The sequence below is a fragment of the Onychomys torridus genome, chromosome 5 (genome assembly GCF_903995425.1).
Source record: "Onychomys torridus chromosome 5, mOncTor1.1, whole genome shotgun sequence".
NCBI lineage: Eukaryota > Metazoa > Chordata > Mammalia > Rodentia > Cricetidae > Onychomys > Onychomys torridus.
In genome coordinates, this window is record NC_050447.1 from 113219462 (window position 1) to 113231977 (window position 12516).

Genomic DNA, 12516 nt, shown 5'->3' on the forward strand with positions numbered 1-12516 from the left:
CTTCCAATAAGTGAAACGGGAAAGATGTTTTGTACTTTGATTTGCCCTAGCCAGATGAAAATGCATCCCCTTGACTTGCAGGGGGAAACACTTACTTTGTAACTGGAGTTGAAAGGGCCCAGAGGAAAAGCCACTGGCCCAGGTAATGTAGGTAGAGCCTCAGGAACCAGAGAGAAGCCATCAGCAGAAGGAGGTACCAGAAGCCCTGGCTCTGCCATTGGGCTAATTCAAGTTCTGCAAACAAGGACACTGATGCAAAGTGGAGGTGCTTGGTTAACTCTCCGGCTCCACAGCCGTATATCATGGAAGAGCAGCTGCAGACAGAGAAATCACAGGTAAACTTGGATTTACCACGTGCTTTATAGGGAAGTGCTCTGGTAGTGAAGATAATTGAATTAAATTATTCCTAGATCTTTGGAATCAAGCACATTTATGTTCCTTTTTGTTGCGATGGGTGATTGAAGACAACCATCGGCAAATGTGAGCTCAGGTAATGTAAATGGAAATCACGTGACACGAATCAACCCTCCTTACAAGGCCTATTAAAATCAACAATAACAACAAAACAACAGAAAATCCCAAGCATTGGTATTAGAATTCTTGAATCCTAACTGGAACATAAAAATAGTAAACTACCATGGAAAACAGTATGGTGTATATAACACCAAAATTAAAAAAAAAAAAAAACAAAAAAAAACAAAAAAACCTAACTACCATACGGTCCACCAATCCCAAGTATGAATCCACACCCAGAGAAATAGAAAGCAGAGCAGAGAAGTGATATCCATATCCTTGATCATGACAGAAGCATCTTCAGCATCTAAGATACGAGGGCAACACAGATGCCCACTGATGAATGAATGAAGGGAATGGTCCTGATAACACACAATAAAGTATTCTCTAGCATAAAATAAATAGGGGGATTCTGACACATGTTACAATGTGAATCAGCCTTGAGGAAAGATAAAGTGAACTAATCCACTCACAAAGGAACAGAAACTACAGGATTTGCTATATGACCTTTCTCTTGCAGTTAAAGTCAGAGGAAGCAAATGTTGAATGGAGTTTAGAAGGACAGTCCTTTCTTGCTGTGGAATGAGTCACCGTTTAGGCTTTGTAAAATGAAACATTCTTGAGATCAGATGTCCAGCAATGTAAATAAATATACATGTCACTGAGCTACATGCTTATGTCATGAGACATGGCAAGGAGTTATTATAAATAGTAAATTTATTTTTTCTGGAAAAAATGTGTAAATCTAAAGTATATTCCCTCTTATCTCACCTGCTCACAATAGCGTGTTCTTAAGTTGGGTTTTTATATTGGAACCAGTGAGCTGGCTCAGTGGGTAAGGGAGTTTGTTAGCAAGTCTGACAGCCTGAGTTTGGTGTCTGGGATCCACATAGAAGAAGAAAAGAATCAACTCCCAAAAGTTTTCCTTTGACCACCACTGTATACACATGTGCACACGTGCACACACAACACACACACACACACACACACACACACACACACACAAACACAAAAACACACACCACTACCACCACCACCACCAACAAAATATCAAATGTGGTAAATATTACGTTTATCTGTTGTTAAAAATAAACTACTATTTCGCCGGGCAGTGGTGGCGCACGCCTTTAATCCCAGCACTCAGAAGGCAGAGGCAGGTGGATCTCTGATTTCGAGGCCAACCTGGGCTACCAAGTGAGTCCCAGGAAAGGCACAAAGCTACACAGAGAAACCCTGTCTCGAAACCAACAACAACAACAAAAATAATAATAATGAACTATTTCAAATGGTTAAAAAATAACTATTTGAGGGTTGGGGATTTAGCTCAGTGGTAGAGTGCTTGCCTAGGAAGCACAAGGCTCTGGGTTCGATCCTCAGTTCAAAAACAAAAAAAGAACTATTTGAAACTGAGGGAGTTGCTCATGTAGCACTAAGATACACAAATAATTCAAAGGATTTTTAACACGAAAGTGTGGAATCCATGGATGCATTCAACAAGACTACTTAATAAAGCTCACTGCTGTCTAAAGACTGTCAGATATAATGACACACATGTCCTGGGAAAAGAAGATAAGCCAAGGAAAAATGAGTCTGACAACTGAGTATCCACAAGGAAGGACATGACTGTGGCCTCTTGGTCTTCACAGGCTAGCAGGGCACTAAGGCTGAAACTGACAGTTCCCTGAGCATTCTGCCATGGAGAAGTGGACCATCACTCACTATTGTGCTGAGCATGCCCTTCAATCACCCAAATGAACAGCGGTGAAATGAGAAACAGCATGTGTGCATGTACGTACACACACACACACACACACACACACACACACACACACACACACACCGCAAGGGGCCTTGGTTACAGAAAGAGATGCTGTCAGGGTGGCTGTCTCCTTAGGAGAGAACCCCAGAAGAGCCTTTCCATCATGGGAAATGAAACCCAGACTTCTCTCCACCACTCAAGCAAAAATATCCTGCACATGATCTCTTCCGCTCATTACTCCATCACTGTTTCACCTCTTCAAAGGAAGGAGAAATCAGATGCAGGCTTCACAGTGTGCTGTTTGCGGAGAGCTAGAAAGCCTCAAATGGTGCAAAACCAAGAACAGGGGAGCTCATTCGATGAGTGGAAATTCCCATTGTTCTTTTCACATCCATCGACATAACTAGCTAAGCAGTTTGAGTCCTTATGCACAGAAACTGCCCCAAAGCCACATTCCCAGTTAGTTCCACAAATGAAGTATTCCTGCTCACACCTAGAAACAAAGTTTTGCTTGTCAGACATTTGATTTAGAAAGAAAGAAAAAAATAATAACACCAAGGTTACATTAGATGTCATTCAAAATAATCATTTGTTCTGAATTAATACAAATCTATAGTCTTCACTCATTTAAAGGGAGTAACCATGCATATGGATTCAAATAATTTAGGAAAAAGTTAATCATCTGGTCTCTAAAGTTTTATAAGCCTTGAAATTCAGTATTAGCAAAAGAATTGGTGGTGCTAGGTGATTCTCAATAAAAATAAGGAATTACATTTTATTAGTTAAAGAGGCTAGTGAGGCATAGTTTTATAACTGATGTCCCTATTACAATATACAGCAACTCTTGCCTTATAATCATTTAGAGATTGCACCTGAATCTCAATGCAGATTTATATAGAATTACACCCACAACTATCTCTATAGATAACATTCAAAATGCATTTCATTCAACAGATCCCAGCTTCCATGTTTTACAATTGCCTTGCCAGAGCTCCTTTGTTGGGCTTGTGCACATGCAATGCATGTCACAAGATGCCCTGTCCTTGTGGAATATTCCCATCCTCATTTCCACCATTCTGCCTTTCTCTGTAATCTTTCTTGGTTATGTACAAAGAGTGTGACCATCAAATGGATAATAAATGGCATCTACCACTGGGGTGTGTAATCTGTAGAGTGGGAATTGATTTGTTGGTTATGAAGGAAGCCATAGAGTACACAGATCACTGGAAAATCACATTGAGGCCAGCAGCCCCTCCTCAATTCCTGCAGACAGTATTTCCATTGCTTAGGGGTGAGCCGCCAGAGGGGGGGGGGGGGGAGGGGAAGGCCATCCAGTCTTAAGCTATTAAATGAAACCTATTTCTCTGAAACTTCAGCCACATTTCATGACACCCATATATCCCCCTTGCATGCCCAATCTTTACAGTGACCTGAAATCAAGCAAGATTTCTACAATCCATCAGTGTAATAATAATAACATAGCAAAGACCAAAATTGCTTTGGAGAAGAAAAAGCACAAAATGCATTCTTAAACTCTCTTCTGTAGTGAACACAAACCCTAAGGAAGCTGTACGGTAACAACTCATTAGCTGGCTGTGATAACCCTTATTTTAAAATCAGCACCAATAGATGGCACTAAAATTTCCATAGTCCTTCCTGACAGAACCAAATATAATCTACATGTAATGTTTTAAAAACTTAATGATTGCAGATAAATGATTATTTTATTGAGTCATTTTTTTTAATTCACTGTATTCTATTCATCAGGAGGTTGTTTTATATTTATATTTATATTTGTGTGTATGATGTCTCTGTGTGTTTGTGTGTGAGTGATGGGACTGTGGGGTCACAGGACAATCTTGGGTCAGTTCTCACCTCCCACCTTGTTTGGAACAGACTCTCCTGTTCTTCATCACTGTGCTCACCAGTCCAGCTGGCCTATGAGCTTCCAGGTTCTCCTGTTTTCATCCCCCATCTTACCATAGGCATGATGAGATTACTGATACATACAACTGAAGCCAGCTTTACCCAGTTTTGGGGGAACCAACTCAAGTCCTCACACTCAGGAGGCAAATTCTTTACCCGCTGAGCTATCTCTCTAGCTTCACTGTCATGTTTTGTTTTGTTTTGTTTTTAAATACAAATGTGCACAATGATTCTGAGGCTTCCTGAGATATTGTTCAGTACTTCAAGGAGCAATTAAAATGGAGATATAAAAATGTTAAATTAACATAAATAAACTAAAGACATAAAGGAATATGCAGAGGTCACATCCAAGTCTCTCCAATAGTTTCAAAATCAGAACTAAAGACCAAGTCTATTCCATGATTTGCTCAAGGAAACATGGCTGGAAGCCAAGAATGTTCTCTTCATGTTCCTGTCTTTCCATCAGGCCTTTTCTACATCACCTTTTGAATGAGTTTGTCACAAAACCTCATGATGAAGAAACACCAGGAGGCTGAAAGCCCCTTGACCTGAAACCTGAAAGGAGCATTGCTTCCTTTGTAGAATTCTGGTTACTCCCAGATCAACACTGAATGTGTCTGACATGCCAGGCCCTGTGATAGTGTTATTGGAAGAATAGTACCTCTGAAAATATCACCCACATTAAACCCTGGAATCTGTGATTATGTAAAATCACATGGCAGTGGTGAATTAAGCAGCAGAAGAAATTTTGGTTTTAGCATAAAATAAGATTATTCTAAATTATATGAGATGAGCCCAATGTAATTACAGGGTCTTCAAAGATTGGAAGATGACCAAGAAGGAGACAGAGAGAGAACCAGAGGGACAGTCAGGAAGAGGGCAGTGTAGAAACCTTGACCTGAATTTGTAGCCTATGAAGACATAAATGACTGAGGAATGAGGACCAATTGTAGAGCTGGAAAGATTAAGGAAATATTGTCCCTTGGTGCCTCTAAAAAAACAGTCCTTGTCATGCCTCCATTTCCACCGGAAGCCTAATTGAGACCTCTGACTTCCGGAAGTGTAAAGGAACTCTTCATTGCCTCAAGTTACATGTGTGTATCATTTGTCCCAGAAGCAATGAACTATGAGAGTCAAATAAGATGAACAAGGGTAAGGAGCCATCTACCCATAGAACTTTTGGTCTGTTGACAGACACACAAGTGCAAAGCATGAAGGCATGAGGCTGAAACCCAGAGCATCAATATTTTAATGATGTATAAAGTGCTGTGAGGAAACACAGGGCAAATACCCATCATAAATTAGACCAGAGGGAACTTCTCCTCTGAGTTCTCCAAAATGAAGAGAAATTTTGAAAGTGGAAGTGGAGGCAGAGCAAGAAGGAGGCACAGCACATCTCATCCCAGAAAATAGTTTTCCAATATTGCATTTGATGAGGGGTGAGGGGTACTGTCACCTGTATATAAAGATAAATATTTAGCTTACACTTAGGAATTATATTTGTTTAGGAAAATGGCAATAGCGGGTTCTGCTCTAGGGCCTATGACCCATGACTGGAGAGTCATGGGTAGTTGACTAGGCTTACAGTATCAGACATGACTTTTATGGAGCAGTTTTTGTGTCCAATTAGACAGCTGTCGGTTACCCCCGGGATGAAAGTGCACTATTGCACCACTGGGGATATCTTGCCACATCTGTTGTTGTTGTGGTTCATGGGCTTTACAGCTGGGTGGGACTACCAATTGCTCCTCTCTCGGCACCTTATAGAGCACCTTCTAATACTATGAGTGCTAGACTTCAGGGATGAAGCTTCAAGATCACTTCCAGTCAGACTCCTTTAAGGTTGGTATCCAAAGTGTGTGGTGCCTTCGGGTTCGGGGTCTTACCACCATGCTCTGGGAGGTAACTAAGGGCAATAATATTAGTCTATTTGTGAGGCCAGTTTCTTGGACTCCCCTGACCAAGAACTGGACTGGAAGTGTCCTATGCCTCGTATTGGAGTTTCTGTTTTATTTGATGGTCTGTGACTCTTGGGGTAAACATTGATTAGTACTCAGTGTGATATGGTGTGTGTGTGTGTGTGTGTGTGTGTGTGTGTGTGTGTGTGTGTACTTATAAATGAATATACTTAAATATATGCATATAGTTATATATGTATATACTTATACATGAAAATACTTATTTATCCATATATATGATTATAAGACAATGTTTCTCCATGGACTTTTCAAACATATTTAATGTTATTTATTTCTCTCCCACCTTCTCTCTGTATTAGTCCTTTTCCCCCTTCTCAGTTAGTGTCCCCCTATTTTTCCCCTTTCACCTCCATAGCACCTGTATCCCATTAGGCTCCCTCTCAGGAGCTATTTCCTCTCCACCCCCAACTATGGTCTCTTTCTACTTTACTGGTACCACTCCTTACCAAGGAAACTTCCAAAAGGAGACTATCACACAGATGCACAATTGGTCAAAGTGTACAGAGCAAGTGACTATGGGGTGTTCAATCTCAATCCGTAGGTCTTCAACACAACCATTAAACCTAAGACATATCACAGAAAAATCTGCTGAGAGATTATCCCAGCCAGAGTACCAGGACACCAGCTGCAAAATATTATCCTCTAGACATGACAAGGATACCGTACCCATGAAATCTCAGCACTATGGTTGTATAAACAAGACCTGCATAATGATACCACCAGCTTACATGCCAACATGGATGGGTAAATTTCACAAGGCTGCACCCCTCGAGGAAGAGCTATAGGTAGTTAATGGTTACTCAAAGAGGTAGATTCTGTGTGTTTTCCACAAGAACAAGGCCCCAGTCTCAAGGGGTCATCTCTAAACACCTGTACACACAAGCAATGCTAATGGACTCAGTAGCTTATAACACATACATATATATATATATATATATACATATACAATGGACCAATAATTACATCACACTGAGTAATAATTATCCTCCCAAGAGTCACAGAGTATCTAAAAGAAACCCCAGTAACAGGTCTGGGAAAGTAACAGTCAAGTCAGGAGATTTCGAGCAAACCCCCAAACAAGATAGACTAATGCTGTTGACCTTGGCAGCCTCCAAAATTTGAAGGCAAGACCCTATTGCTGAGGACATGACGTATTTTGAACACAGGACTTGGAGGAATCAAATTGGAACTGATCTGGAATCTGTATACCTCAGGACTAGCTTTCACAGTGATGGAAGGTGTTAGGTGTGCTACCTAGAGAAAGGAGGAGTTGGTGCAAATAAGGAAAGGTGTAGACAAATTTCTAAATGGTCTTATTAAATAAAAAACATGGAGCCAAATATAGGGGTGAAAACCTTAAAGATCAGGGAAATAGGGATAGCCATCAGCCAACCTTACAAGTGCCAGCTGCTTCCTGTCTTACCCGTGCCTTTATTGACTTGCTGTTCTGCCCTCTCTTTGGCTCTTAGCCCAGCTACCTCACTTCCTTGTCACTGCCTGTCTGTATAGACCTCCAGGTCTCTATGGTTGGTACTAGGATTGAAGACGTGTGTCACCGTGCTTGACTCTGTACCTTAGTATGGCCTTGAATGCACAAAGCCCCTGCCTGCTAAGTGATTGGATTAAGGGTATATGCTACCGCTGCCTGACTTCTATGTTTACTTAAAATGGCTTGCTATTTCCTCTGATCTCCAGGCAAACTTTGTTTATTAACATACAAATAGAATATCACCACATTTCAGCACAAATAAAATATCACTTCAGAAGAGGTCATGAGTTAATTTGCAAAATGAAGAAAAAGAGGTCATGGATTTGAGAAGGGGTTGAAGAGGTGACCCAGGAGTTGGAATGGAGAAAAGAGGGTAAGAAATCATGTGAATACAATACTCATGTATGAAATTCTCAAAAAAAAGTAAAACCTTTTTGTCCTGAGTATGTGCCAACATTTTTCTTGTCACTAGTCCCTGAGCAGTGTGGCTGATAACCACTGACATAGATTTACATAGTATCAGGTGTCCTGTAAGCATGCCAAGGGAATGAGAATGTGGGTAGGTTCAACACACTCAGCAGGATGTAGTCTACTAGGAGCCTGAGCGCTTGAGGGCTTTAGTATCTGTGGGAGGTTTGGATCCAAGCTCCTTTGAATGTCCAAGAGTATTTACTCTGCCACAGCTCTGGGGTTTTAAAGCCTGACATGAAAGTGCAAGCAAGGCCATGTGCCCTCAAAAGATTCTAGGCCACCTTCCCCACTCCCACCTCCTGAGCAGCTTCAAAATCAAATGGTTTTCCAGGCATTTTCAGTCCTCAGAAAGCTCTGCCTTCATGAACTAGCCTATCTTCTAATATACTCTTTGCAATATTCAAATACCCTAGCCCCTCTCCTCGTCTTTGCCTAGTGCCTAAGACATTTGAAAACTACCCTGAGAATTTTCTAAAGGTCAGTTACGGAAAGCCTAGTGAGCCTATGCAGCGTGTCATCAACCATTTTGACTTGGTGGCATTCTCTGGGCCAGTTTACAGTGATCACATGTTAAGAGAATGAGAGAAAATATGTGAACATAAGATGGATCCTTTTTGGAAAAAGGAGGTATTTGTCAAAAATTAATTATAAAATTTCATTTACGTGTTCATTTAAGTGCTGTGTTAATGCTAATATACTAATTACCTATGACTTCAGCGTTATTTTTAAGCTATTCTAATGTTTGTACCCTCCCTGCTTGATCTTTCTTATTTTAAGCACTTGTATGAAATACGTATGTTTTATGTAAGGTATCTGTCTATACGTATATATTTGCCTAAATAGTCTGGATAAAATCCTTACCTATTCTCTTCACTTTCAGAAACCGATGGAAGGAAACACATTCCTGTTTAGTGCGATGTGAACATTTTCAAACTGGAACGTTCTCCTTAAAATTCTGCCTCCTTGGCCAATTTGGATATTATGCATTTAATATAACACATTACACATTTTAACAGGTTTAATTCAATTTACAACAAATGCTTCTAATTAAGTTAAAAGATCTTTGAAAATTGCTAAATCTTAGGGGTAATATTGCCACCACTGACATTGAAATAATTGATCTTTCCCACTGAGGCACAAAAGTATGAATGTTCTAATGAGAAAACAGGAATTGAAGTCTATCGAAGGAGTCCAAGGAGACTTCCAAACTCTTTAGGCTGTTATTTCCAATGACAGTTTCTGAATGTGAGTGGGAAGCTTTGGAGACAGACAGGGACAATGACAGGAAAAGAAATCTGAGATCCTATTTCAAAACAAAGGCACTTACAACCAAGGTGACTAAAACCTGTTTGGCATCTTTGCAAATAATCTATCTTTTGTTCAATACACCACGATTCTGATTTAGAATGCTAATTCTGGCATCTACAAATAACATCTTCTTTAGCACTCTATGATAATTAATACTTATGCAATATCGGTACTCACCTGTTTCTCCATGAATTTCCCCAGAGATAGAGATGAGTAGGTCCAGTACTTCATGACATCTAAGATGTCTGGGAACTATGGTAAGTGGTTACTCATAACTCAACAGTGATACCTGAGCTGGAGGCTGAGAGCTGTGGGTTTTGCAGTTACTACTGTAACTGACATCCTGATCCTCAGAAGTCACTTAGATTTTTGCAGTCTGTGAGTAGAAAGGAGCACATTTACCTTCCTGCTCTTTTACCGGCCTAATTAGTTACAGTGTTTACAAAGTACTTCATAAGAGAAAACTGACTAACTACTTCATGCATAATGGAAGTTTTATTAATAATATGAGCAATAATATAAAAGCCTTTAGCTCTGAAAACAATTATGTTGATGAGCAATGTGATAATGCATTAGCAAAGCAGTATAGAAAAAAACAAAACAGGGCAAAGCTCCCATACTCAGACACAGAGCACAGCAGGCACTTCCTGGACTGTACAAGACTCCTAAGCTAAGGATGGAGGAGACAGAACCCCTTCAGGCTAAGAGCTGAGGGCCCAGTCTGAGCCCTGGATCTTCGCATTACCAGTTTTGAACTGTTTTGTGAGCTATCTAGTCTGTCAACCCCAGATGCTTCCCAAAATAGGCAATTACACAGCTCACCTCTTGAAGTTATGAGGACCAAGGAGGAGAATGAGCGGGAGCAGTAGATAAGGATGCACCATTTTGAAAGAAGGGTCACTCCTGATGTAAACATAGGGGAGCACTGATGAGATGGGGAAAATCATTCCAAGGCCCAGAATCAGATCTGAGTTCTCTGTCTAGCCATCTTGGGTGTGGCAGAAATGCTCAGACACTTACACTGACAAGAAATCAGCAGAATGTTGTGTTCTTCTCTTTTGTATATTTCCTAGAAACAAAATTTGGGTCACCTGTACTAGATGAACAAGTATTGTACTTTTAATAATCCAGAAATGTAAAGATGGCCCAAACCACAGGAAATACTAGATATACTGAAAATGGGAGTTTACAGCACCCAGTATTCCCAGGTGGTCTCCCATCCAAGTACTAACCAGGCCCGACCCTGCTTAGCTTCCGAGATCAGACAAGATCAGGCGCGTTCAGGGTGGTATGGCCTTAGACACTGAGAGAAACAATCAATCAATGGGACCTGTTGAAACTGAGAAGCTTTTGTAGAGCAAAAGACATGGTCAACAAGACAAAGCGACAGCCTACAGAATGGGAAAAGGTCTTCACCAACCGCACATCTGACAGAGGGCTGATATCCAGAATATATAAAGAACTCAAGAAATTAGACATCAAAATGCCCAACAGTCCAATTAAGAAATGGCCTATAGAACTAAACAGAGAATTCTCCACAGAGGAAGTTCAAATGGCTGAAAGACATTTAAGAAATTGCTCAACATCCCTAGTTATCCGGGAAATGCAAATCAAAACGACTCTGAGATACCACCTTACACCTGTCAGAGTGGCTAAGATCAAAAACACAGGAGACAGCTTATGCTGGAGAGGATGTGGAGCAAGGGGAACTCTCCTCCACTGCTGGTGGGAATGCAAGCTTGTACAGCCACTTTGGAAATCAATATGGCACTTCCTTAGAAAATTGGGAATCCATTTCCCCCAAGACCCAGCTGTAGCACTCTTGGGCATATACCCAAGGAATACTCAATCATACCACAAGGGCATTTGCTCAGCTATGTTCATATCAGCATTGTTTGTAAGAGCCAGAACCTGGAAACAACCTAGTTGCCCTTCAACTGAAGAATGGATAAAGAAAATGTGGTATATATACACAATGGAGTACTACTCAGCAGAGAAAAACAATGTCATCATGAGGTTTGCAGGCAAATGGATAGATCTAGAAAAAATCATCCTGAGTGAGGTAACCCAGACTCAGAAGGACAAACATGGTATGTACTCACTCATAGGAGGATACTAGATGTAAATCAAAGATGACTAGACTGCCACACAACTCCAGGGAGGCTACCTAGAAAACAGGACCCTAGGAAAGACCCAGGGATCACCCAATGACAGAGAAATGGATGAGATCTACATGAACAACCTGGACGACATTGGGAGTAATGAAGGACAAGATTTGAGGGAAAGAAAGCTTAGGGGAGCAGGAGATCCCAGCTGGATCAAGAACAGAAAGGGAGAATGAGGAATAACAGACCATGATAAATGAAGACCACAAGAGAACAGGAATAGGCAGAGTGCTGGAGAGGTCCCCAGAAATCCACAATGATATATCCTCTGTAGACTGCTGGCAGTGGTTGAGAGAAAGCCTGATCTGACCTAGTCTGATGATCAGATGACTAAACACCCTAATAGTCATCTTGGAACTCTCATCCAATAACTGATGGAAGTGGATGCAGAGATCCTCAGCCAGGCTCCAGGTAGAGCTCCAGGTGTCTAGCTGTCGAGAAAGAGGAGGAACTGTAAGAGCATGAATTGTTGAATCCAAGATTGCAGAAAGCACAGGGACAAATAGCCAATTGAATGGAAGCACATGAATTATGAACCAAAGGCTGTGGAGCCCCCAGCTGGATCAGGCCCTCTGGATAAGTGAGACAATTGAATAGCTTGATCTGCTTGGGAGGCACCCAGGCTGTGGGTCCAGGACCTGTCCTTAGTGCATGAGCTGGCTGTTTGGAACCTTGGGCTTACACAGGGACACTTTGCTCAGCCTGGAAGGAGGGGACTGGACCTGCCTGTACTGAATCCACCAGGTTTAAATGAATCCCTAGGGGTATCTTGGTCCTGGAGGACATGGGAATGGAGGGGAGGGGCTGGGGGGAAAGTGGGGGTGGGGGCAGGAGGGGAGAGGACAGGGGAACCCATGACCAATGTGTAAAATTAAAACACATAATAATAATAATAAATTATTTTAA

At 41.2% G+C, this 12516-nt stretch overlaps 1 protein-coding gene and 1 non-coding gene across 2 annotated transcripts in view; both read right to left on the reverse strand.

Moving 5' to 3' along the window:
- The window catches only part of Ofcc1 (orofacial cleft 1 candidate 1), a gene marked incomplete at its 5' end in the record, with an annotated part of 292441 nt that overhangs the window by 91637 nt on the left and 188288 nt on the right, over positions 1-12516 (reverse strand). Inside the window, one exon of the mRNA XM_036186980.1 lies at positions 96-314. Within this exon, the coding sequence (XP_036042873.1) occupies positions 96-314 (219 nt within the window). The remainder of the gene's footprint in view (positions 1-95; positions 315-12516) is intronic.
- Positions 10629-10747, reverse strand: LOC118584953. The gene has a single exon (XR_004945118.1). It is a non-coding gene; the product is annotated as a 5S ribosomal RNA (ribosomal RNA).